Source organism: Netta rufina (genome assembly GCF_964035555.1).
Source record: "Netta rufina genome assembly, chromosome: 20".
Lineage (NCBI taxonomy): Eukaryota > Metazoa > Chordata > Aves > Anseriformes > Anatidae > Netta > Netta rufina.
In genome coordinates, this window is record NC_140144.1 from 6,774,778 (window position 1) to 6,801,537 (window position 26,760).

Here is a 26,760-nt window from a genome sequence, read left to right on the forward strand (position 1 = left end):
TGGGTTATATTTTAAAATGCTCATATATTTTCTTATTTTTTTTTCTCTTTTTTCTTTTTCTTTTTTTCTTTTTCTTTTTTTTCTTTTTTTCCACAATTCTAATACAATTGTTCATCAAAATACTGGCGTTTCCAGCAGCAACTCTTTTTTTTTTTTTTTTCTTTTCTTTTTTTTTTTAAGTGAATAATAATATACGGTAGTGATTTCACAGTAAAACAGACCTGCGGGAACGCCGGATATACGTGACAAAAGACACCCCCAGACCAGCCCGCCCTGCCCTCCCCCGCCCTCCCCCCCCTCCCCGAAAAAGATTTTGGAAGTGGGGGAAAAAAATAAAAAGTTCATTCAAAAAAATTATTTCAAAAGAGATTTCATATAAAGCCTTTAAAACACAGTCAGAAGTTTCTCCCTCTTCTCCAGATCCCTGTCCCTGCGGCTGAACATTTACAGAGAGGGAGAGAGAGAGAGAAAGAGAGAAAAATAGAGAGAGCGTTTATAACAATCTCTGTAGAAGAAACAAAACAATCCAGAAAAAAAAAATATCCAAGAATATGCAAGGGATAAAATTACATTTGTACAAAAATAGATTTTTAACTTTATTGATGCTTTAGATATTTTTTCCTTATCTTTTCTCTTTTTTTTTTTTTTGTCATTCTAAATTTTAAATGTATTTTATTTTTATTTTTTTTTTAGCTATGCAACCCATAGCCAAGGCATCCATCACTAAGTATTGGGAATTGCTAAAGCTATTTTTTTTTTTTACTCAAAACCACCTGCTGCTCAAAAGAAAAAAAAAAAAAAAAAAAAAAGAACAAACAACAAAAAAAGGGCATCTTAAAATAGATGCATTTCCTTTGTCTCGAGTCATAAAGATCCAGATTTGGCGTACGCCAATTCGGAAAGGGCTTCAGATACAATGTACTCGCTGACATGAAGCAAAAAAAAAAAAAACATACGAGAGGAAAAAACAAAAAACAGGAAAAAAGGATTGACTTAAAACAAACAAAAAGTCTGTAATTGCTACGGTTATAATATATGTATATGTGAGTGAGGATATTTATACAGTGTATATATCTACAGTACATACATGTATACACACGCACATATGTATCAACTTAAAACAGATCATGCACGTCTAGTCACTGATGGGGACATCATCAGCTCTTGAGCCACGGTCGTGCAGGGGGGGGAGCTGAAACGTGCCCATGGCTCAGGTGGGACCCGCGGAGGCGCACGAGAAGGCAGCGAGGAACGGCCCGGGGTGGCTGAAAAGCTGATGGTTGTGCTATCTTTAGAAAATTAAAGATTGTCCCACCAACAAAAAAAAGGAACTTGAAAACATAAAAAATAAAATTGAAAAAAAGAGATCACCCTAATCAAACCAGATTTTTGCGGGAGTACTAAGATCTGGTTAAATGAAAGTCCTACCTCTCTAGTGAATAATGTGCCTTTTTTTTTTTTTTCTTTTACCCACGTATCACCTCTTCAAACAAGCGTGTAATATATTTATAGTTATTATGATGAGGAAGAAAAAAAAATAAAATAAAAAGCCGAAAAAGTGAAAAAGAATACAAATGAAAAGACTCAAACTCATGCAAAAGCACGTTGCTTTAAGGCTGCTGTGGCAGATGTCAGTGGACGCACAGAAGCTTTTCCTCCTGCTGGGGACAGCTGCGCCGGTGACCCTGGGCGGGTGGGCAGGGGTCGTGCTCGGGGAGGGGGCTGAGCACCCGTGGTCGTGTTCAGGACCTGCTGAGCACCCCAAAAGCTGCTGGTGTGGATCGGAGGAGCTCTATTCAAAGCAGCAGCCATGCGGATTTACAGCAATGTGGGAGCTCCCTCAACACTTGCCGAAAGCACGAGGTCCGGGCTGGTGCTCAGCCCTTCCCCAAAACCCTCCTCCACTGGGGGGGGGCACAAATCATGGTAACGCACCGCCCCGGCAGGGAAACTGAGGCACGGAGACACACGTCCTGACCCAGAGCCCCTTGCTGGCAGAGCCTTCCCCTTTGCACCACGCTTTTTGCTGAGGACACCCCGCTGCTCTCGGCGTTTGAATGATATTGAGTTCAAAGCAGGATGGGCTGGGGGCACCTGCTCACGGACCGCCTTCCAAAAACTCACCGAGCAAAAAAAAAAAAAAACAAAACCAAAAACATCAAGTGGTTCTACCCAAGAGAGACGAACAACAGCTCGGGTTTATCATAGTGCAAGGTCGAGAGACTCTTCCACAAAGCTTCCTCACCCCGGGGACCGTCCGGCTCCAACCGAGCCCCCCGGGTGCTGCCAGCCCCCGACCACCGCGCGCGGGCGTGCGCGAGCGCTGTGCTGGCAAGGAGCAGCCTGCTCGTGTTTACTGGCACCCTCGCTAGATTTCGTTGCTCTCGCCTAGTTTTCTTGGCAAATTCTTCCAGGGTGAAGCTGTTTAATAATATTTTCGGCGGCATGCAGGCTGCTGGAGAACCAGAGCCAAAACGCTTCTCCTTCCCCGCCTCTGCGGATTCGCCACTTCAGGCCAGCCTAAGGCAAAGTTACGACCTGAAATCCTGAGTATTTATCCGGCGAGGAGATGGCCTTATTAACTGCAGGGGATGGAGCCGCCAGGCGGGTGACAACTGTGTCCTCTCCAAAGCAGAGGAGGGGGCTGCTCCGTCCCCCTGCGGGCACAAAGCGGCTGTTTGAGGGGGCAGCTACAGCCCCCAGGGAGGAACGGAGAGCCACCTCTCTTTGGGACCTAATGCTCTGTTGCTTTGGGGCACAGCAGACATAAAAGCGGCCTGGAGCCAACCGCAGGCACCTCATCCTTGGCTCTCAGCGCCCTGGGATGTGCCCAGGACCATCCTGTCCGGCTGCAGGGGGGGAAATCCTCCCCAGGAGCCTTCCCAGCTCATTCTGTTCTGTTTTTTTAACCCGTTTGCTCAGGCAGGCTCTGGGGACACCTGATTAAAGTGAAAGGCGAGGTGATGGGGACGGGTACTCCGGGCTGATCTCCTGTCCCTGCCGGGCATCCCTCTCCAGCCAGGACCTCCCAGCCCCACGTCGCTGCCCAAATGGGGAGATGTGGGGAGGGGGAGCCCCATTCCTGCTTCACCGCTAATTAACATCCACAATTACCAAACGCTCCCACTAATTGTTGCCCTGCAGTGTTTTGCACCACGGCTGCTGAATCGACAAGCTCTTGGATGAGCCCAAACCCCCGTGAGGGCGCAGTCAGGGTGGTGGGTGCTTTGTTGAGCTCACCCCAGCAGCCAGAAACCCAAAACCAACCTGGAGCAGGGCAGGACCAAAACACCAAACAGGGAGCACTGCCAGGGCACCGGCCCCTGCTGCTCCAACGCAACAGCCCTTAAATCGAGCAGGGGTCCTGCAGGATGGTGCCTGGCGAGTGGGGCCGTGCTGGGACGCTGGGGGCAGTTGGGAGGGCAGGGGTCTCATCAGCAGGACCCCAGCAAGGGCAATGTCGTGTCCCAAACAGCCTTAAAGCAAGCGCTCCGGACCTGTGCTCGTGTCTTTGGGCAGCTCCAGCCTGAGAGCAGCGGTGCCTGGGGCCCCGGGGTGGGCAGAGGGGGAGAGGACGTCCCCGTGGCCACCGGGTGTTTGGAGGGGGGATTTAGCTCAATCCCAAATCCTCTGCTTTTAAGTGAAAGGAGAAGGCTCTGCGCAGCCACGGGTGACTCACTCACGGTAAGGGCCGCCTCTCCCTGCGCGAAGTAACTACCGAGACTACTAATAACAGTTAGAAACCAAAAATAGAATTCTTTTTTTTCTTTTTTTTTCTTTTTCAAAAAAAAAAAAAAAACAACCAACCTCCATCCTCTGAAAATAGCCAGCTGCAATCCGGTGAGCCGAACCACTCCCTCAGCTCATTCAAAACCCCCCGCTGCCCAAAAGGGCCACCGTGGCCGGCCGGCACCGTCCCCAGCTCCCGTGGCACGGGGCGCCGCGGCGGCCGGCGCAAAGCTCTCCGTCCCCCACTTCTCTACATCTACCGCAGGGCAACAGCGGATCAGGTCTTTAGACGCAGCAGTGACAGCAAACGGACAAGGGTCAACGTGGCGAGGCGGCGAGGACGTCGGGGGGGTGGCCCCGGGGAGCGCGCGGAGAAGCTCGGACGGTGCCTCCAGCATCGGGGAGGGCAGGGGGGGAAAGGGCTGGGGTTGGAGGAGGAGAAAGCAGAGGACGGAGCCCCGCGAGGCCCCGGCCGGGCGAGGGACTGACCCAGCAGCAGTTCTCTAAGTCATTTGATGGGGCGCTTCCAGCATTTCCATCAAGAAGGTGTCGATCGGCGTGTCGCCTATTAGCTTGAAGAAGAAGAGGTGCTCCAGGCATTTCAGGCCGATGGACCGGAGGGCAGGGAGCCGGAGCAGGAGCTTGGCGAACCTAGGGGAAGGAGACACGAGACGGTTAGATGTCCTTCCAGCAGCCCTGACCTGCAGAGCTTCTGTGGCTGCTCCTCTGCGGAGCCAGACACAACTTCTGCTACCAAAGCTCTGGGCTGCACACCCAGAGCTGTGCCGAGAAATTATGGGAAATCATTAATTACGTCCCCAGCCCTGAAGATGAGGCGCTCACGGTGGATATTCACAACAAACATCTGCTGGTAGCTACACAGAGAGAGAAAATGTGACGTGAAGGGACATCCCTGGGCTGGGGCGCACGGGCTGCACCGCTCAGCCAGCACCCCGAGGTGCTCGTGGGGTCCCTACAAGGGACCTACGAGGGTCCCTACAAGGACCCAAGGAGTGCTGCAGGCCGCTCATGGCCTGCTTGCTCTCTGCTTGCAGCCAGGGGATGCAGGAGGTGCAGCGAGGGCCAGCTTCTGCTGCATGATGCCGCTTTGCTGCAGGCAGCGGGCACCTCCCAGGCAGCTCCGTGCAGCCCTGGGGGGGCTTCTTGCACGGCCAAAACCCGGCTGAGCCCTGTGCTGAAGGTGCTGCGGGGTTGAAGATGATGGAAGCAAGCTGACAGGAGCTCTGGAAGCAGAAGCTGGAGACAGGGCTGCAAACCAGCCCGGACACGGGGTGCCAGCCCCCGGCAACCCTTCTCCCCACCCGGTGCACGGGGCTCAGCCGAGCCCCAGCCGAACAAAAGCCCTTTCTCCCCGGCCCGCCCGGCGGAGACGCTTTTCAGGTCGCACCCACCAGGCTCGCAAAGAGCGCTGACAGCAAGGAGGGGAGAGCCAGGGGGGCTGGGGAGAGCCGACCGCGCTGCACGAGCCGGCTCCCGGCGCCCACCGAGCCCCGCGCCCACCCTGCAGCCCCCGCGGGGACACCCAGGGGTGCCCCCACCCTGCCCACCCGCACCCCACGGCGGGCACGCAGCCAGCTGGAGGGCACGCGTCCCGGCGTGCAGAATGGGAGAGAGGCCCTTTAATTGCTGGCAGCGCATTTTTTTTTTTTTTTGGTTTTACTGCTGCACAATTCAGGCTTCGACACAAGCGAAGGCCAGAACCGAGCCAGCCCAGGGAGAAGGGGACTTCAGAGAACACAGAGAGAGAGAGAAAGACAAGCACAAACATACCGATATTATACATGCATGCACACTTTTCTCTTTTTTTTTCTTTTTTTTTTCTCTCTGTTTTTTTTTTTTTTTTTTTTTTTCTGCTGAGCTGGCGAGAACAGCGGGACCGGAGCCAGGAAAAACAAATCAGTCCTACCATCCCATTCAGGAAGTTTCACTTTAAACCAAACCAGATGATGGCTGCAGCCCTCCGATACGTTTAACCGTGAGATAACCAGCCCGCAGCACAGCACAGCACCGTGCCAGGGCAGAAATCGGCCCCGCTTCCCCGCGGCTGCTCCGTGTCACGTACACCCCGTACCCCCCTGGTGAAGGAGCAGGGGGTGGCGTGGGGGGCAGCACAGCTCGGTTTTTCCTAGGAACGCCTCCCCTCGTCCTGCTGCCCCAGACAAGTTCCTTTTGGGTGTCTGCAGGGTGCCCGGCAGCCCTCGAGGGCTGGTTTGAGGCCGAAGGCGTGCGCCGCGGGGCACCCGTGGAGGCTCGGCGCTGGCCGCGGCGGGGAGCAGGGGAGGATGTGCAGCGCCCACGACGCTGCTCCGTGCGTTTGCTCAACCACAGGAAGAACTTGTTTCCAGCCCCAGATGGTGATCACATTGTGCCATGAGACCAGGAAGATAGAGAGAGCTCCTGAGAGCCTTTCCCTTCGCTGTTGTGCAACCCCGGCCTCCCAGCCCACCGGTTAACCCTCCCCAGCCGCTGGGGCTTTTTGCACCCTGGTCCTGTGCTGGAAAGGAGAGGCAGCAAGGCAAGAAATGCTCAGTGTAGCTCCTAGGTACAGCCCTCAAGGATTACCCTTAAAGGTTTTGGTGAAGCAGGGTGTGAAGATCACACGAGGAGCTCCCCGAGGTCATTCAAAGCCCACAAGCAGAGCCCCAGCTGCAGGCTCCGGGATCCACAAAGCTCCCACATCACCGGGGCTGCCCCCGGGGGCACACATCTTGGGTGGTGCCTCAGTGACTTTCCTCAGGGGTGCCCAGCAGCTTCATGGGGCTTTTCTGGTCCATGAAAAGCAACCACATGCTCCCGGGGCTGTCCCCACGGCATCCCCCTACCCGGTGCCCCCCGGCCAGGAGCGAGGCAGCAAGAGCTGCGGCACACACTGGATGCCTGTGCGAGGCTGAGAGCGCTTCCCAGCGGGGGAATAACCCGGGAGAGCTGCTGGCCGCATTCCCCAGCGCAGCTCTCCTCGTGCCATTTAGGGCCAGCTGCCCGCTCGGAGCCTGAAGGGGCACAGAGCTCTCCCGAAACTCCGCAGCTGCCAAGTCCAGGGGCCGGGGATTTGCTGAGGAGGTGCAATTCAATCACGTTTTACAGGAAGAGGACTCGGCTCCAGAGTCGGCCTGGGGTCCACGCACACTGCTCAGGGCACCAGAGGCGATCGTCCCTGCCCTGTGCTCCTCTCTCATTTCCCTCACCACTGCCAAAATCAAGAACACCCAACAGGACCTTTATCTTCCCCAAGCCAGCCACGAACATCCTAGAAACCTCTGAACAACCTTGTCTTTTTTCATCTGCCAGCACTTTGATACCCAAAAGGGAGAAAAAAAGAGGCCCACTGTTACTCCTGAGGCTCTGCTCTGTTCGCTTCACTCGCTGCTTAAGCGCATCCTCATTTTTCTGAACCACCCAGACCAGCAAGACCAGGAATGCAGGTGAGATGCAAATCCCAGTTGCTGGGGCTGTTTTTCCCAGCGTTTGAGCCTCAGCAGCGATACAAACCAGCAGCAGTTTCCAGTGCTTCACTTGGTTTCTCAAATGACTGTCAGTAACTGAACTGGCAGTCGCCAGCTTCAGGCTGTAACTGGGAAAATGCGCCCACTCAGCTCCGGAGAGCTCCAGGAAAGCATTCCTAATTCCCCCTCCCATTCCCAGCTGGATTGGGGGAGGCAGGGAGGGGAGAAGAGAGCATCAATTGAGGCTTTCACTTCCCAGCAATGATGCTCATCTGCCACTGAAAATTAACTCCGTGTGTGTCTTGTTTGCACTGTGGTTTGCTCTCCGTGGTTTCCAAAAGGGAAACGATACCCCTGCCCCCGTGCGCTCAGCCCAGGAGGAGCTGGGGCTCCTCGGGAACACCCAAAGCCCATCCTCGGCGATTGCAAGCACAGGGCTAAGGACCTCTCTCCGCTCCTCTGGGGGGATTTTCACAGCTGGAGGGGGGACAGAAATGAGCAGCTGCCTCTGCAGAGAGCTGCTCGCTCCCAGAAGATGCGGGAACAGAGCGAGAGCCCGGTGCAGACAGGACCCAGCACCCTCATGCTGCGGGCTGCAGTCCTGAGGATGGCACCGGGACCCCCCCCCAGGGGCTGCAGTGCCCCCAGCACGGGGTTTTGTGGCTGTGGGACGGGGCACAGCCAGCAGCAACTCACCTCCCGGGCTGGTCGGGGTATTTGTGCTTGCAGTACGCCTCTAGCGACGCGTACACCTTCTCCCGTAACGCCTCGACTTCGGCCGGGTTGGAGAGACCTTTGGAGTCTGAAAGGCAAGGGAAGAAGCATCAGCCAGGAGCCTCGAGGTGTGCGGGGAGGTGAGGCACCCCTCCCCATACACCCTTTCCCCATACACCCCTTCCCTGTGCACCCCCACGGGTGCGCAGCCACCTCCACCCCTCCCAGCACCCCCAGTGCAAACCAGTGCAGGGAATGACCTGGATTCAGTGTCTGCACCCTGAGTGCTCCAGCAGGACCCCGATACCTTCCCGAGGCATTCAAGCCCCGAAAGGTTTGCCCTATGACCACAGAAGACCCATTTTACCCCACCTCGTATCCCAGTCCCAACCATTTGTGCTCGTTGCAGTGGTCACAGACCTCAAAGGCTTTAAGACCCCATCAAGGCACGGGCTTGGGGGATTTCTCCCTCTAACACAAAGCACTGCAGTGGGGCTGTAAGAAAAGTCCCGGCTCCAGCAGGTCCCTCGAGGTGGCGAGGAGCTGGTTTTAGCAAGGGGAAAGGGACAGTCAGGCCATGGATATCCCAGGCACATGTGCAGTGGGAACCTCTCCGGATCCCCCTTCCTTTACTATATAGGGCTAATCCCAAATTACAGACAATAAATTACTGGTGATTACGAGGGGAAAAAAAAAGTCAAGCAGAACAACAAAAACAAGACACGGCACTGAACCCTGCTGGAATGCCTGGTGTGGGGACGGTGGGAAAGGGCAGGGACCGAGCAGTGCCTGGGCACAAACCCTGCTCCTGCGGAGAGCAGGGAGGTGAGGGGGAGCCCCAGATCAGCACCTCTGTCCTCGGCCACGTCTGCTTCTGCCCTGCACTGAGCCACGTTAAAACGCAGGGAAAGCCCCAGGAGGGGCATCTACAGGACAGCAGCCACCTCCCGATGCACCAAAGGCTCGCAGGAAGGGCAGGGATAACCCCCAGCAGCAATCCCTGCCCCTGCAGTCAACGGGAAAGCCCACTGGACTCTGTAAATCTAAGCCAGTTGCAGACAAAAAAGTTCTTGTGTGTTTTATGAGCAAGTTTCGTGCCTTTCACCCTCTCCAGGCTCTGTGGAGGCCTTTCCAGAAAGCCAGCTAATAAACCCCTGTGGATATTGAGATCAGGGAACAGAGGGCAATAACAGCCCTGTTCTGACTTTGCCCTGATTTTTTTTGCCTGAAAGGATGTCTACATTCATTTTTAGGAGCCCAAAGGATGCAGCATCAGCCAAAAGAGGTGTGGGGGACGGAGAGGAGGTAGCCGCATGTACCGGGGTTGAAGAGGACAATGGCTCGCAGGCAGCCTAGCTCTGTCTTGTCCATCTGCATGTCTCGCATTTTTGACACGAGTTCTGTCAGTACTCTGCAAAGGACACAGAAATCACAGGCGTCAGCATTAAAAAGAAATAGGGAAAAAAAAAAAAAGAAAACCCCCAAAAAAGCAGGTGTCAGGCCCAGAGCGAGGTCCGCTGGCGCAGGTTTAATAAAGTCATGGGACGGGGCTCGTTTATACCAGCTGAGGATATGCCCTCATTTTCCTCCTGTATCAAAAATAGCTCATTAGGAACATCAATAGTTCCTGTGAGATACAGCAGGGACCGTAAAAACTGGCTCCGTGCATTCACTGAGAAGCTTTGGCACCTGAGAAAGCTGCCTAAAAATAAAAAATAATAATAAAAAAAGCAGGTATCTAAAAGCAATTTCCTCTGCCGGTAATTTTTATTACTCCCTTTGCTCTTTCTGCAGGTGCCGGTCTTGAAATATTTTCCACTGATTGCCCAGTTTTTCCTGTTGGGTCCTGCAGTGAAGTCATGATCCTGCACTTATGACCTCACAGGAAACAAATGATGTCACCCGAAGAGCAATTTCCTTGCAAAGCGAAAAAGCAAAAGCGGGTTGGTTCCAGCTCAGGCACCTCGAGATGAGTCTGGGGCAGAGAAATCAGCCACAATTTACGCAGCGTCTGGAGCCACGCTGCGGGTCACACACGCTGGAAGCCTCGCTTGAAAACGCTTTTCCAAAGCACGAGATTAATGAGCCCTTGGGACACGCGTGCGGAACCTGCCGGCTGTCTGTGGGGCTTTTATTTTTTATTTTTTATTTTTTTTTACTGCGAAAACAAATTCAGGTCTTGGTCCGATTAAAGATGAAAAGAAAGAAAGGAGCAGCCTCCTGGTTCACGCGAGGAGGCATCCGCAAAGAAGCTCTGCGTTGCACCGGGCAGTCCCAAAGCGACTGCTTGGTGCTTTCTGCGGGTCCAAGAGCGGGGACCGAGCGTCTTGGGACGGCCGGGAGCCGCTCCTCTGCCTGCACATAGGGACGTGGGACACCCGCCTTGGCACAGGGACATCTAGACAAGAGGGACTGAGATCCCTTCCCCTACCATCCACCCCTTTCTTCCCACCTGTCAAAGATGGCCCCGACGCCAGCACTGTGCGCGCTGTTCCGGTGCACGTGGAGCCCGGTGGCTAAGAGGATCCCGTCTTTCACGGCTATGGAGCGGTGGGAGAAGGAGGCGATTAGGAGCTCATTCCACCCTGGGGAGGAGAAAACAACCAAGGCCGCAGGTTAGAGCCATGGGGTCCTCAATGGGTTCAGGGATCCCTGGCACTAATGGCTAAGAGAGGAGGAAGGCACCCGAGAGACGCCTTTGCTGGGGTCCCTAGGCTGGCTGCGGGATGGCAGGGGGGAGCCGACCCTTTTGTGCATGTAAGGGAAGGAAAAGCTTGCTAAGGAACAAATGCACTAAAAATATAATGCTAACAAGAGAAGCAGTTTCCTCTCTAAACCTTGCAGGCAGGGGTGCAAACAGCCCTCTGCCTGCTCCTTTCTCTGCAAACCCCCGAGTGGGTGCCGAGCCCCTGATCTGACCTCATATTCCCTGCCTCTGAGCAGCTGAAGAGCTATTAACGCTTCCTATCAGCTAATTGGGCTCATTTTCAAGCCCTAATGGGGCACAGAGGTTCATTCTCTGCTAAAACAGGGCCCTGAAAACCCTCGCTGAGAGGCGAGGCTCTGTCATTGGCCTCTGGAGGGGGCAGCGCTCCCCTCGCCACGCCACGATATGGATATCCCACGACCATGACCTGGCCAGTGACAGCCACTTTGACATCAGCTTGTGCCTTACTGCTGGATATAGCACTTCGGGTGACAGGACAACGTGTCCTCTGAGCCTGGACCCCGCAGGAGCGGTCTGAAGCAGCTCAGGTGGGAAGGGAAGGAGGACGCGACTTCCCTCCCCGCCCTCCAGCTCCCCTTTCATCCCTTTTTCACACATAAAGCTGAGCTCAGAAACGCCTGAAACAAACCCTAACAAGAAGAAACGCTGCAAAGGTTGAAGGGTTGACATTTGGGTGACTTCCAGCCAGGAGAGGCGTCTCTGACAAGGCAGGATGGGTTTTCTGCAGCCCCAGGGAAGGCTCACGCTCATCGCGGGGCTGATGTGCCCAGCCTGAAACTGCTCTCACGTCCACGACCCAGGGGTGCTTGGCAGGGTCCAAAATCTCAGGATATTCAATTTATTTATTTTTTTCCCAGGCTGGAAAAGCGATGCAGGTATATCCTCCATCTCTCCTGCCACAGAAGCATGCCTTTTCTCCCTGACTGGCATAAATACAAGGTCCACGTGTGCCGTATTTACTTGCTGCGGCAGAGATGGGCTGCGCCATTAGAAATGTTGACAAGGAATAAAGTTCACTGTTCCCTGAGTGGCCACAGGATGTTTCCACCCCAATCAAGGGAGCATTTCCTTGCCTATTTACTGGGCGAGGCCTGGCACTGGGCAGCGGGATTGCAGCATTGCGAAACCCAAGGAAGACGGAGGAGAGGTGGTGGCTTGGGGCTACCCCTCAAACGAGGTGGCTGCAGCCCCCCCAGGGATGCTTTGGGTGTCCCAGGGCACCCAAAGACACCTGGCAGCACAGCGACCTCCACGTGAGCTCACCTCATTGCCACGTTTCCCCTCGTGGCCCTCTAAAACGAACCAGAGACGTAGCCCCTGCCGGGCTGGCCTTGACGCAGAAAAGGAAAATGCAGGGAAAACGGGTTTCCAAAGTTGGGTTTCCTTCTCCTCCAAAAAGCTGGAAGAGGGAAGGTTTTTAAATGATTCAGGACTACGGAGGAGAGCTGTTGGCGGCCCACCCAGCACCGCTCCGCGTGCTCCACTTAGCCCTGCCTCCGAGGACGCCTGAGCGAGCCCGGCTGACGCTCTTAGCTAAATTTTTAATCCTTAAATATTTCATGGGCAGCTGTTCTCCGCAGGCCGCTCTCGCCACTCAATAATAGATGGAGCCACAGCTTAAAAGACTTGGGGGAGGTTATCTGAGGCCCCAGCAGAGGCGCTTGGAGCGGGGAGCCCACGGGGGCTGCTCCCGGTGCTGAGCTGCGGGGTCCTGGTAAAAACCCAGGACATGACCGGGGTCTGCTCACACCCCACGAGCGGCCCCATAAGGATGTGGCTCGGGGCCGGCCACGATAAGCACCAACAGAGAGGAGAGAACACGGGGTCAGAAAGCCTCCGGTTCAGCTTTCCTCAGCCGTCTTCTCAAGAGAAGAGGAAACCTTGAATTATTGTCGCAGGTTTTGTTTCCGCCCCACAAAAGGAAAAGGCAGCTTTTTGTCTGCGTCCACTCCTTCCCCTGCCATCCCTGCAGAAAGCCTTCATTTCAAAGCCCACTGCAGAGACATCCCTCCGCTCGTCCACGCTCTCAAGAGGCTCTGGAGACCCTCTTCAAAACCATGTTTTTTGTGTTCTCCAGAGAGGGCCCCCAGCCAGCGCCAGGAACCCCTCCCCAGTCCCCAAAACCTCCCCCAGGAGGCTGGCGGCAGCCGTCCGGTGAGGCCATGGGGCTTGCCCAAGCCTGGAGCGAGGCCAACAGGAGAACAAAACCCGCCGAAGGCTCCCTTCCTAGCCTCTCGCTGTAACCACGAGACAAAACATGCCTATAAACTCGTATTTCAGTAAAACTAGAAGGGTGGAAAACCCACAGCAGTAAACAGCGCGGCTTCAGCGCCCCAAAATCACTGCCAAGGACTGCAGAGGGGCTGCAAGAGGGCTGGGGTATTTGTATGTACGCAGTGATGCTGGTTGAGAGGCAGCAAGAAATCGCAGAAATTCTAAGATTCGTGCATTTGGGCAACAGTCGGTGTTATTAAACAGAGTGACAGCTGGTGTTTGCGTGGTGAGAAGGAAACAGCGATCCCGTCATCGTCCTACTCCGGAGCCCTTCTTCTACCTCCTCCTGAAGCAACCTGCACAGCCCTTGGGCTGAGCTAGTTCCTGCGTTTCGAGTTGAGGAGCACCAGGCTCTCCAAGCGTTTTGCTGCCCAATTTCAAAGGCATTTATTCGGGGCATGCACGTTCCCAACAGGAGAGAAGCCAGAAAGTCACCAGGTGGAGCAGCAGTGCCCCTTCTGCAGGGGCTGCTCACCCAAGGTCAGAGGAGGGCAGAGAGAGGACAGGGTACACACACCCTGCAGGGCTTTCCCCTCTAAAATTGCCTATAAAAAGTGCATTCCGGGGAAAGAAGAGGAACTTTAAAACTGCCAGGGATTTCAGCATCCCAGGCCTGCTCGGGTTCAGCTGCACAGTTCACCCCATCACCCTGCCCTGAGGCTCTCCGTAATTCCTGACCTCTGGAAGTCCAGGTTGGGTTTTCTCGTTGCCGAGCTGAGCACTGGGTACCGCAGCCAAATGCCAAGGTCTTTTTATTCCTTTCCCTGTTTTGTCCTTCACACGGAGTTTGCCATTTGCTGGAAGCGGTTTCCCAAGTCCCACTGACAACCTGCCTGCCCCTCTGTTTCAGGGAGCATCGAGCCAAAGCCCTTTTAATCACTTATCTCATCACGGGAGCTACACAAAGAGCTTCACACCTAAAATGCATCCTCCTCAAGTCTGCTCTCGCTTTCCTGCTCCCCCCAGTCTTTGTGTACAACCTGCCAGCAGCTGGGGCTTGCAAAGAAGACCCTTTTCCCAGCTAACTGCTTGCAACCTCCCGACGCCTCCGTTCCTGCAGACCCCCTGCAGCATAAGGAAATTTAAAATAAACCCGAAGACTTTTATTTTCATCTTGGTGGGTGGGAGAGGGAGGCTGATATATTTTTCTCCTCCTTCTGGTTTTCATTATGATCAAACGCCGTAGTCCGATGAAATTTCGCGGGGTCCCAGGCTCCCTTGTCCTTTCAAGTCCCAGCTCGGGAGGAACCCAGCGCACATCTCCGAGCACCTCGCTCACCCGCGAGGGAGCCGGGCCATTTTTTAAGCCGATTGGCAGCTGGTGCAACATTTTGGATCACGTTCAGCAACGCGTCCCCCGGGGGCTTTTGAAATCCTATTTAGCGATTGAATTATCGGAGGCTGTTACTCAGAACCAGCTAATGGCTTGCGAGTTGCCTAAATCTCAGCGCCATGCCCGTCGCTGGTGAGACTCACCTGCTCGGAGCAGGATGACCTGGTCGTCCAGGGGCAGCTCGGAGAAGTGAGGGATCCTCTTGGCCCACTCCACCAGGGTGAAGAGCTGCTTGTCGGCTGCCTGGCATATGTTCGTCACTGGGTCGTTGGGCTGCGAAGAGAAGGAGATTGAAAGGCTCAGGAAAACGAAGGAGAGGAGAGGCTGGAGGAGCAGCAAAGGGGCTCGCCAAATTCGGGAGACCCCACAAGCGGATGCTCGCAGTTATAGGGAGAGGAGGTGGCTTGGCTTCACCTCCACATGCCTCTTGCTGGTTTTAGCGAGCTCCAGAACAGGACCCAGGTGTGCTGAGACCCAGCACCCATCACACCAAGCAAGCAACCAGCTCACTCCTCGGGCAGGACAGGACCCCGTGGCCGTGCAGCGTCCACGTTCCCATTGCCAGCACCTCCCAGCCCCACCAAACAGCAACGGAGGGGGCATTACAGAAAAAGCGAAAAAACCCTTCCCTTTGAAATATTATCCAGTAACAAAAACCATCTGCTCTCAAGGAGGACAGTCAGCCTAAACACACCAAATCCCTGTTTAAAGGAACTGCTAACAGCTCAAGTGGGCTCGTGATTAGGAACTGGAAGAGACCGTCTAACCCCGGCGAAGACAGACCTCGCTAGTCCAAGTGTGTATATATGGTTTACCTCTCCGGACAGGGATGTATGAGCCCCTCCACACATCCCGCCGTAATCCCTGCTGATACCTACCAGCTTTGATCGTGCAATTATTTTTCTTCCATGGCCTTAAAAGAGCAGTTTCAAAGCTGGAGGAGGAGCGTTTACTGCACCTCTGGATCGCATGGGGACGGAGCACGGAATGTGCACAGCCGAGGCAGGAGCTGACCCTACAGCAGCTCCCCCTGCAACCAGCCCAGCTGCAGCAGGATGAGGCTATTGCCCTCCTACTGGCCCCGTACCCAAGCACCTCTCCCAGCAGGGCAGAGGTGCTTGCTGCTCACCGGGTGGCACGGAGGGAGCAGGAGGTGAGGATGCCACCACAGCGCACATGCCACCAGCGATGAGCTGGTCCCTATGGGACTGTAAAGGGAAAAAAGGAAGGAGGTTGGAGAATAAATCATCTTGGAGGTTATCGCTTCTTCTCCTTGCTTTCCTTGCTGGCTGTGTTAGCAGAGAGCTGACTGAGCACTCACAAACCAAAGGGAGGTGAGAAAGGCTGCTCTGAGAAAGGGAAAAAGCCCAAGGCACACAACGCCTCCCTCTGCGCCACGGAGCCCTTCCCACAGACCCCTGCCTGGGGCACTCTGCCATCCCCTGGCAGCAAACACCACCTCTGTGCCTCAGTGGCCAGCGTCTCCCCTTCTCCAGGCTTAAAATAACCAGCATCTGGCAAGCAGGGGGGCACCCGCCTTCGAAGTATTTTCACCTGTTGCTTGCAGAGATGGATGGGCTGGGCTGGGCTGGGGTTCAGCACTGCAGCTGCAGAGCAGGGAGATCGTTAAGGGGATTTTCCCCTCCTCACTCCAGCAGCTCCCCAAAGGGTGCAGCCACAGGGGGGGGTCTTGCTCCAGGGGAGCTGGGGCTCATCCCTGGGGAAGAAGTGAGCCAGGACTGGGTTTTTCGCCAGGAGAGGGAGGGCAGGAGGGCAGATTTCCTCTGGACAACAGGAAAACCCCAAGCTGGGTGCAAGGAGGAGCTCTGCAGGAGCTTTTCACTGGAAGCAGGGGAATGGCAGCACCCAGAGGTGTCTGCAGGAGGGCTGGGAGGGGGCACCCTGCACTGGCTGCGGCTCAGCCCAGCGTAACCATAGCGTGAGCACTGGGGACCAGAGCTGGCCTGGGAGAGGGGCTGCAAGGAGCCCCCAGGCTCGGTCAGCGGCCAGCTGGAGATCCTGGATCCCGTGGGGCAGGAGAGGGATGGAGCCCTGCGTGCCCTGGAGCAGGACACGACTTTGGGGAGACCGCGTGCCCCTGCCGAACCTGACCCGCGGGGCAACAGGTGGCTGCGAAGTGGTATTTTAGGAAAGTTGGATGTTTTTCCCAAAGGATTGCTTCTGGGCAGGTCGCCTCCAGCACCAGCCTTGATGCAGCAAGCCAAGCTCTGCTCCCACAGCCCCGGCTGCAGCCCCGGCACTCCGCAAAGCGGCACGAGCTGTGCTTGGCTCTCGGCACCATCCGAAGCCACAGCGAGGGGCCCAGCCTTTAATTACACCTCAGATCGCAGTTCCTGGAACCACGGCGGCGCTTCCTGGCAGAATTTTAACTGCTGTAGCTTGAGAGGCAGCTAAAAGTGTCATCCCCGCGGGCTGGAGGGCCCCTCTTCAATCCAGGACGGGATCTACGGCGTGCTGCTAGAAACCATCCCCGCGCACAGAAAGCAAATCCCCTCCTGCAGTAAATAGCAAGGGCACGGTGCCGGAGTGTGACAGAAGGAAAGGACACGCGGGCACCTGATCCTGCTGGAAAACTGGAGCTTGGAGACATCTTCCAGAAAACGGTGACTTGAAACCAGCTGCTAAAGGCCGATTTAAGAGCTAACGGGAATAACACCTCTCAGTTACAGGCTCTGCTTTTCGGTGGCCAGGAGCCCATCCAAGGTGGTGATTATGCAGCAGGAGCCCAGATCGTCCCAAGGGGCAGGGGGTGACACGGGGATTTTGGGGACACAACGTGGATGAATCCTGCAGCAACAGTCACCGAAAGCTTGTGGGAATCTCCCAGGGGTTTTATCCCTTTTGCCACGGTCAGCAGCCTGCCAACTCTGCCAATTAGCAGCTATTTGCGGCGGCTGCAGAGCTGTTGTTGGGGGCTCCCTGCTGCAATTAGGAGTGTCTCAGTGATGCTTATCGAAATGCTGAGGCTTGGCACTGCCCTAGAACCACGGCCCCACCCCTGCCCTCCCCTTTTATCAGCTCCAATAACTGTGCCAAAGCCCCACGGCTGGTGCCACGCTCGGCTAGGTGGCCAAAACCAGCGCCGGTGCCAGCCTGCAAAGCCAAGGGGGGACGATGGCAGGAAGGTGACAGTCAAAGACATGAGACCAGCTGGGAGGGGAAGGTGTTAGCTCCGTCTGTGTGCTGCCACCTCCATCCTAGCCAGGCACAGCACGGTGGAAACGTCCTTGCAAGCCTGCTCCTTGCTTGGTCCTTGCTCCCCAGCTGCGCTCAAAGCAGACGTGCAAAGGTGTGGGGGCACAAATCAAAGGACCCAACGCATCAGGCTGATGGGAAACAGCTTGTATTTTACCCCGTGTCTATTAGGGACTGAATTTGCCTGCCTCTCCATCACGTCAGCCCTCTGGGGAGGGCTGGGAGGACGGCAGCTCCTCCGTCTTGCCTCGCCTCATCCGGTGGCCTCGTCCGGGTGCTGCTGGTCTCATACATCTGCTAAACCTGCTACAAATGTCACCTCATCGACAGAAGCCGCTCGACAATAATAGGGCATTTCAACAAGCCTCCTGCTTCTATTTAGATGCAACACACATCCTTGTTCACAGTAATGCGTGTTGAATTATGCAGGAACCAGCTTTCAATTTGCTACAAGAGGCTGAGGAGACGCAGTGCCAGACGAAGCCATTTATTTCACCTCGCTCTCTGGGGTTTGTTTTCAAGTCAGCACAACGCTGCCTACAACTCCCCTGAAGTATTTGTAATCCTGATAGCAGTCAGAGCCTTTCCCAGCCCTCCACTAACCGCAGCGGGGCTGCTTTCCTCCAAAAAAAAGCCCCTCGGGTCTCCCTGGCAATGGGGAGCCACAGAGGCAGGTGAGCTTCCCCTCAACCTGCTGCTGGAGAGCTTCACACGAGCCCTCCCTGTCCTTAGCAGGAAGCCTTACACAGCAAAAACTTCACTTCACGACCCAGCCATGAAGTCCCCTGGCAGGTAAAGGCCAAAGAGAGCGTCTCAGAGAAGCAGCCAAGGCTCAGATCCCTGCACGGAGCAGCCTGGCTCCAAGACCTGTTACGCCCTGCAAGATGCGGTATTTCGGCTCAGTCCTCCAGCCTCCCGTGAAGAAAGAGATAAAGCAGCATTGCAGCAGAAAATAAATACTGCAGAGGCCTTCTGTCTCCCAGAAATCTCATCATCTCAGCCCCACAGATGCCCAGCACGGAGCAATAAGGAAAGCAGAGGGATATTTCCCCACGTGTTCCTGCTCTCAGCTGCCTGCCCGCCCAGCCCAGCTCCATCCCACAGGACCCACGGGATGCCCCGTGCTCCAGCCTCTCCCTGCCCTGAGTTTTGGGGTGATTTAAGCCCTCTGCAGCCCCAGCTGATGCCCTGCAGCAGCAGTGCCCCTTGCTGCTTCCCCCGTGCCTGCCAGAAGGCATCGCCTTGGGCAAATGGGAAACCAAGCACAGCTGACCCCAGCCCCAACAGCACTTACAGGGTGGTGACAATTTATTTTCTTTCTCTCCCCCTTCCTTCCCTTTTCTTTCAGACTTCCAGTCCCTCAGGATGGCAGGGGTGGGGGTAATTAGCCTAAGTGTACTTTCTCTGCAATAAGGCTCTTTACGAGGGCTTTGTGCATGGTCTGCCCTAGGAGCCAGATTTCGGATAGGTTGGAGGCAGCTGCTTTGCAGGGAGGCCTTCTCAAAGCAAGACTGTAACCTGATGAGAAGGGAATCTAAGAAAGCACAGCAAGGCAGTTTCCCACCTCACAGCCTCCCACTCGTTCCTATTCCATCAGCTCTCTCCTCCCTGCACAAGCTCCCGTTAGAGCCCTGCTGCTTCCAGCAGGCCCAGTTCTAACACAAACTTCCAAACGTGAAGGGAACTTGAGAGCAAACTTCGGCAGGTTTTCTCTTCTTACAGGCCAGCAGCTGTACAATGCGGCATCTGGAAAGTCACACCCCGTTTTACAGCCCTTATCTCTTTGCACTTCAGCCACCAAGGTCTGGTTACGGGCCTGATTGGACTATGAGCTCATCAGAGCTGGGGCTGTCTTCCTGCTTTTTAGCACTGCTGGCTGTTAAGTAAAGCAAAACCCTTCCTTCGAGTCCTTTTAATTATGCCTTACAGCACAAGTTCCTCCCTGCAGCTCCGGACAGAGCACCCCTTGCTGTGTCTGAGACGGAGAAGTGCCAGCAGCAGGGCTTTGCTTTCCTCGGCCTTCCACCTGAGCTCATCTGCATTTCGGAGCCCTGCACAGCTCTTCTTCCCAAAATTAACCCTGCCCTGACCCAGGCTCGCTGCTGTGCTGGTGTTACACCAACATGGAGCCCCCCCATGCTCGCCCAGCCCCGTGTGCCAGGATGGGACCCAGGGGACAGAGGGGTCTCACCGAGCTCGGCGTCAAGCCCATGTTCGCTTCAATGTACGTCTCTGTCTTGGGCTCCACGGCGAGTTCAGCTTCCAAGATCTTTTCCACGGGCATGTCCTCGTTGGCGCTACTTGTGGACTCCACCTCGTTCTCGTTGCGGTCTTTCCCCCGCTGCCTCTCCTCCTGGACAGCTGGAAACGGACAGAAAAAGGACAGCGTCAGCCCGGGGCTCCTGGCCATGGTGTTGTGGTCGAGCTGGGACCCTGAAGCTCCAGGGAGCCTTGAAAACCCAGAGCATCCTCAGTCCTTGCGACCTGCAGGAGCGCACACACGTCAGCTGCCTCCTTCTCCAACCTGACCTCGCCACCACCGTGCTCGGTGTGGGTCGGGCTTGGGTGCGAGAAACGGGTGGGCACTGCTGCGGGGGAAGAAAAGGAGGAGGTGAACGGAAAGCATAAGGGAACCCTCAAGAAAAGAGAATTTGTCCATCTCCTGAGCCTGTCGGTGGTGCGTTTCCACGGAGGTCACGCCTTGCCCCTAGTGCCCTGGGGCTCCGCGGGACGCTGCCACCGTGGGAGCAGCCGCCGGCAGCAGGGATCTGCCCTCACGCGCCCCATGCAAACCCTGATCCAGCCTTTGTCTCAGGGCAGTTCCCACACCGACAGGAGAGACCTGTCCCAAAGCCTGTGCAAGGAGTAACCCAGCCAGAAGCGTGTCACGTGCCGATGAGTTCATGTCTACGAGCACCCAGATGAAAAAGGCTCGTTAGATGCTAATAACGTTCCTATTAACCAGCTCCTTTTGAAACCAGCACCGAGCTTTCACTAAACCTGGAAAGCAGCTCCACGCAGACAGTTACACGGGTAACCAGCTCTTTCTCAACCCTAACGTTACCTGCCCAAAATCCCCTGCTTGTCCGCACACCGCTGCTGCCCAGCACGGCAGGGTGGGAACAGCTGCAGCAAGAGGAGTTTCCATCCCTTGTCCCCAGAGACAACTTCCCCAGCTCTTTGTCCAGGACTGAACGAGGCACTTAGTCACGTAAAAAGCCTGCTATTTATTATCAGTTATCCTAACGCTTTACCTCTTTGCTGAATTTAAACCTGGTTCCGTGAGCAGCAGGGGCACAGGCATTGTTCCAGCGACATCGGAGCTGCACCAGGAGACCCTTAGGGAATCGGTGAAAGCAGCTCCATGCCAAGCACAAGGATAAAATCTACAACACAAAACTGATTTCTTAAAAGCCAGGAAATTAAAACACGTGCTAAAGGAGCCCTGTACAGACACTGGTCGCATTATCTCCTCGCCAGCCCGCTCGGTGAGGGCTGCCCTCCTGCCGTGGCGCTGCAGCCTGCGGTTTGCTGCACGCCAACGGGACGTTTTGTTTGCTGGCAGAAAGCTCTCAGGCACGAAGTAAGAGGTTATTTTTGCAAGCTGCTCTAAGTTCACAGGCTGCAGAGGCTCCCCAGGCCCACACAGCGTTTTCAGCTTGGCTGAGCAGGGCCAGGTAGACTGGTAAAGCTCAGATCCGCGACGTGGCTCTGGTCCATCTGGACCTTGTCTGGGTCAGATGCTTCGCTTTACTTTTTCAGGCCAACATCAAATCCTGACGAACTTTCTCCCCACACCCACCCACGCTCCTGTTTTCTCAGTCATAAAAAGACCAGAAATTTTTGCTTAATGCCAGCCCTTCCTCAACAGCACAGACGCCCCGGAGCTCCTCTGGGCACATTCGGAGAGATAAAACAGCTCCTGAACAACAGAAAAGCCTGGAGAAAGGCAAACTTGGAAAATGGGATTTTATAAAATGACTCAAACGCCAAAGACCTGATGCCCAGGTGCACAGGACACACAGATGAAAGTACAAAGTGTGGTTCCTGGCTCTGCAAGAGGCTGCCCGAGGCCAGTTTCCACCAGTGGGACCAGTCCGAGATGCATCCCCCAGCTCAGCTGCCAGTGGCTGGGATGGACACTGGCATTTGTAGGAAAGAGCTGCAGAGGTCTGCATGGACAGCAGCTACTTCAAGCCTTAAATCTGCAGATCTCAGCCCCACCAACACCAACTGTCACATTCCATAAAGACCTGGGACCGGATCTCTGGAGTCCACTCCCCACTCCCACCAGGGATTAATCAAAAAAAAAAAGCCCCACGGTGGAGCTGATAAAAAAAAAAAAAAAATCAAATGGGCTTGATTTGGAGCTGGGTTTCTTTGTGGCTCTGTTATTTGGTTCTGTTTATCTTAAAAAATAAAAAATGAAAAATAAAAAATAAAAAAATAAAAAGAGAGGAAATATAAACGTGGTCGCTGCATGGCAGCTTGTCTGGCAGTACTGCAATACCTTGTTCTGCTCGGCTTGCCAGAAGTCTTGGGGGCCGGGATGGATGGTGCTCCATCCCTGTAACACAGTAAAATTTAGAAAGGTCATTATATCGTCGGGTTCTCGGTACTTCTGCTGGATTTCTGTCCCTTCCTCTCGTGGGCATTGTAAGCTCACGGGGTTTTACGAGGTTAAAAACAAAAAACTAGAGGGGGTCTGTGACCGGCTCCTCCAACCCAAATTCTCCCTGGTGACACAATCAACGTATATTTAAGAAAAAAGAAGTATTCTCAACCGTGGAGAGGCCCCAAGATGCTTCTCCCTCCTGTCTCCCACGTGGTAGGGAGACAGGAGCAGCAAGGACAGGCTGCGCAGCGCGGTAATTCAGGGCACCTGGCGCTGCTGGCTCCCTCCTCTCCTTCAGCATCCATTTCCCCCTCCAGGCTGCAACTTTGTGCTTAGCTGGGGGTAGGGAGAATCCAGCTGCTGCTCAGGATCACCTTGAGAAGAGGGCTAAAGAACCCTGCATTAACCAGGCACTTGATTGCGTGACCCACAAGGACCTTTCCAAACTGCGGCCAGGCTTTTTTGCTCTTTTCTGCTGGCAACGAGGTAAGGGGCTGGCAACACCTCCCCGCTGGCCAGGCTCTCCCGTCTCCCACCACATTATTACAGCCTCGACAGGGAGCACCGAGCCCCTCTTGGCACGAACAGAGTGCTCAGGACAGACCACAGGGCTTGTCTGCAATGGATGCAGCCGTGTCCTCATCCCCTGCTGCCCTCACCACCCAGGCTGCACGCTTTTAGCACCGTGCGGGTCCCACCAACGCAAATTTCTGTATTTAGGGTGGCACAGCAGGGCATGTTTGTCCCCAGAGCAGGGCCAAGCTGTTGTTGCACCACCCCGTCCAACGTGCTGTGTTTTCAGAGACCAGCTTCAGCAGTCTCTTCTGTGCTGATGGCCGCGCCGATGCTTTTATTTGTCTTCAAGGAGACTCATACAGTTGAGAGGTTTGTTTTTTTTGTTTGTTTGTGTTTTTTGTTTTTTTTTAGTCTGATTTTCCTAACAGAAGGGAAGCATTTAAAACCTGCAATGCACTTGAGGAGAAAAAAGATGCTGCAGTCGGGGAGCTCTCGGAGGCGGCCGCGCCTCCTCCAGCTATGTCTGAGCCGAGCCAAGGACAGAAGCCTGTGTTTGCCATGGCACCTGATGAAGAGGCGCTCACATTATTCCGCTTCATTTGGCTTCTTCTTGCCCGAGGCTGCTTGCTGTCACTTCTCATCTCGAGATCCCAAGCCCGCCTGCACTTCCCCAGGCCGCGGTACAGCACTATACGTGCGCTAAGACCACTTCTTGGTGGCTTCTCCCTCTGAAAGAACCAAAATGCCTCATACCGTGGCTTGCAGAAGAACCTCAGCTGCCCAGGACCAAGAGCTGACGTGAAAATAATGCAAATTCCACCCACTGCAGCGACGAGGAAAACTCTGCTGAGAAACCAACCCCTGCAGCACCCCAACTGCTGTCACTGCTCCCCAAGCCTCGTGCCCCTGTCACCGAGCCCCTGCTCTCGGAGCCGTGCGATCGCCCCGGGGATCCCAGTCCTCGGGCAGAAGGTTTCTTTCCTTTTCAAGCTTCTGGCTGGCGGAGAGAAACCCGATGCTGTGATCTGCAGCCTAATTAGCTTGAAGAAAGAGAAAGATTTCAAATGCAAGCTCTGCTTCTAAAGCCTGGTGAGAGATGCAAGCAGAAAACCAACTTGGTGTCTCCGACGCTGATTCAGCAGCGTTTTGCTGAAACGCTTGGACCCGTGGGCTCTGGACCAAAGCCACGGGTACCCCGACCTGCTGTCCCCGTGCTCGGGACCCCCGAGCTTCTGCACTTGAGGGATTTTAATGCAGGAAGCCAGAGGCACAGAGGGAATGGGGCTTTGCACCAAGGCAGTGCCGAGGTGCCCCCATCAGCTGTGGGGTCAGCAGCGTGCTTGTCTGCTCGCAGAGAGCTGCAGGCTCCATCAGCTTGTAATCAGCCTGCCTCCAGAGAGAGGAGGGCTTGTGTCTGAGACAAACACCCCTCCTTCCAGGAACAATAACATGGGCGACTGGCTGGGCTTTGTTCCTTTTCTCAGGGGACGAGGGGGAAGAATAATTCACTCCCACCAGGACGTGACTGAATGGGTCTTTCTCCGGGGGACGGATCCGGCGAGTGGCACACGGAGGGCAGGCACCAGCACTCGACCTCATCCCTGGGCAGTGCAAAAACCACGGCAGATGACAGCAGAAGAGGCACACGGGGCTGATGCCCCTTTCCAGACCACTCCAGCCCAGGCAGATTTCAGGGACCCAGGCAGATTTTCAGCCCCGGCCCCATCCCCAGGAGGCCCAAGGTTCTCGGGGCACGCGGCTGCGCCCATTTCACAGACGGGCAGCTGAGGCCTCTTGTGCCCAGCCCAGCCTCACTGGAGCACTGGGGGATGAGGGTGACCTCCCCACCCAACCCTCTGCTTTTCAGAAGACCTGATCCCGCTGCCTCGGGTGCCATCCTGCCAGCGGGGTGCCCCGGCTCGCCGCTCTCCTCTTGGAGAGCCTGGAGGCTCCGGTGGCCTCCAAGACCCAAACCTGCTCCATTTTCCCCGAGCCTACAAGTGGGTGGCTGCTTTATTTATGAAGTGCTGGGGGGAGGGTTATTGGGGATTTCCGTTTCACCGGCGGTGGAATTTATTGGGCTCTGCTGCCTTTTTATGAAGCTGCATCTCAGCCGTGCATCAGAGGCATCTTGAAGCGCTTACGCCTGAGGTACCTGTTTATATGGGAAGCGCCGCCACGGCTGGGGAAACCAATTCCGACCCTGTTCCTTCTGCCTCACCTTCATGTGGCTGTGCCTCCCTTGTCTCCCAGATGCAGCTTTTTATGGTGAACAAGCTCAAAAGCTGCGGGACGGGAAATAAACGGCGGCGCTTTCACTCGGATATGGTGTTTGGTATTGCTAAGAGAGGCAAAATGCTGCCGTGATGCTAAGAAATGTGATGTCAGGGAAATGGAGTGTTAAAGAGTGGATTGAGATATTCGCACGCAGTCAGCCTGCACAGGGAAGGGCTTTGGAAAACAAAAGCTAAAAGGAGCAGGTCACTTCACTCTCACAACCTGGGCACGGCAAAGTATAACACTGCCAAAGCAGGGGGAGAAAATCAGAAACCAAACCCTTTTTCTCAACCTTCAAAGTATCCTTCAAAACAACAACAACGAAAAAAAAAAAAAAAAAGAAACACAACAGCATCCTTCAACCAGCTGCTTTAAAGAGCAGCTCTTTAAAAGGATATAAGAAACAAGCTCATTAAGCCGAAAAGCATTTTCCATTCCAAAATTACTACTAAAAATAACTGCGCTCTTGAACTCTGCCCCTTCGCTGGGGTATGGCCACTTGCCTGCTTTTGCGTTCACTTGGAAGGGCAGGCGGGAGACCCGAATCCCTGCTCTTTTTTCCCCCAGACTCCTCTCGCTCCTTTTTGCCCCGAGGATGCTCCGGGAGCTGGGGCTGGAGGTGCGGGGGCTGCAGAGATGCAGCGGGGGGGGTTTGGGCACACATCAGTGAGCTCCGAGCGACTCTTGGCCAACACGGGAGGACACTTGGGTCCCTCAGGACTGAGTGGGTGATGGGGGCAGCTCCCAGGAGAGGTGCTGAGGTTCTGCAGGCACAAAGCTTCCTGCAGGGCTGAGCAGGGAGCCCACCCCGGGTTAAGACCCTCGGCCCTGCAGGAGCTCGGGGTAACGGGGTCCTGGAGCCAGCGAGGGACGTCCGAGCGCTGCGGCATCGCGCCTTGGAGGCTGCTGGAGGCCACCACCACCACGTCGTGGCTTTGGGGGTCACTCACACGGCTTCTTGGCAGAGATTCACCACTAGCCAGCCACCCTGGTCGGCCTCGGTCTGGGCAGGGTGAGCGGAGAGCCACGGGCTGCCTGGGGAAGGGAAGGAGCGGCGGGGGCGGAGGGGGCCGGGCTGTGCCGTTCCCAACGGGGGCTCGCTGCGAGCTGCTGCGGGAGCATGGGAAAGGGCTCCTCGCTGCTGCTTCCTGCTCCTGGTGCTGGTGATACGGGGCTGGGACCCCACTGCAGGAGAAAACAGCACTGCTAACACGGGGCCAGGGGGTTTGCAGGCTCGGGTGACCCCGCTCAGCTCCGAAGCTAACCCCAGCTAACAGCCCTGCACGCAGGTTGCCGTTATCCCAAGACCCTGGGTGTTTACTCCCGTCTCTTCGCAAGACCTCCTCCTCCCCAGCTCAACGGCACTTTCCATTTTTTTCCCTTAAAATAGACGGCTGCTGATGCGCAGAGCCTCCAAAGCTGTTCTGCTAACCGAGACCCACCTCAGACCCTAATCAGGAACAGATCAAGCAGCGAGTTGGCCTTCTGGATGCAAACAGCCACCCCCACAGCAATAATCCCTGCATTAGTCAAGATCCCTGATGGTAATCTCACTTTTGTTGACTATCCGGTATTCGGTGGGAGACAGAGTGCAAAAACCAAAGGCTCGCACAGCTGGCAGTAATTCACAGGGGAAAAATGCTCCCAGTCACTTATTTATCACCGCCTCAGTACCTCGGAACCCACGAGGCTCGGGCAGCATCAGCATCTACCAGCATCCATCCCACCCTTTCCCTTAACAGGGAGCAGCCAGAGGTGCACACTCTAGGAGGAATCCTCCACTTCTGCAGGCTTGCACCCCTCGAAGCCAATATCCCCCAGACCTGGCTGGAAAAGCAAAGCCTCCCGGCACAGAAGCAGTGCCCTGTCCTTCCAGGAGCACATCCCGAGCTCC

General features: G+C 55.2%; 1 protein-coding gene across 1 annotated transcript in view; it reads right to left on the minus strand.

Annotated features, from left to right (window-relative positions):
• Nucleotides 1-5: 5 nt before the first annotated feature.
• Nucleotides 6-26,760, minus strand: part of RXRA (retinoid X receptor alpha) — a 95,802-nt gene continuing 69,047 nt past the window's right edge. The window contains exons 5-10 of the mRNA XM_084299309.1: nt 19,650-19,819; nt 14,386-14,515; nt 10,360-10,492; nt 9,227-9,318; nt 7,890-7,995; nt 6-4,380 (exon numbers count right to left, since the gene is read on the minus strand). Of these exons, the coding sequence (XP_084155435.1) occupies nt 4,233-4,380; nt 7,890-7,995; nt 9,227-9,318; nt 10,360-10,492; nt 14,386-14,515; nt 19,650-19,819 (779 nt within the window). The 3' untranslated portion in view covers nt 6-4,232. The remainder of the gene's footprint in view (nt 4,381-7,889; nt 7,996-9,226; nt 9,319-10,359; nt 10,493-14,385; nt 14,516-19,649; nt 19,820-26,760) is intronic.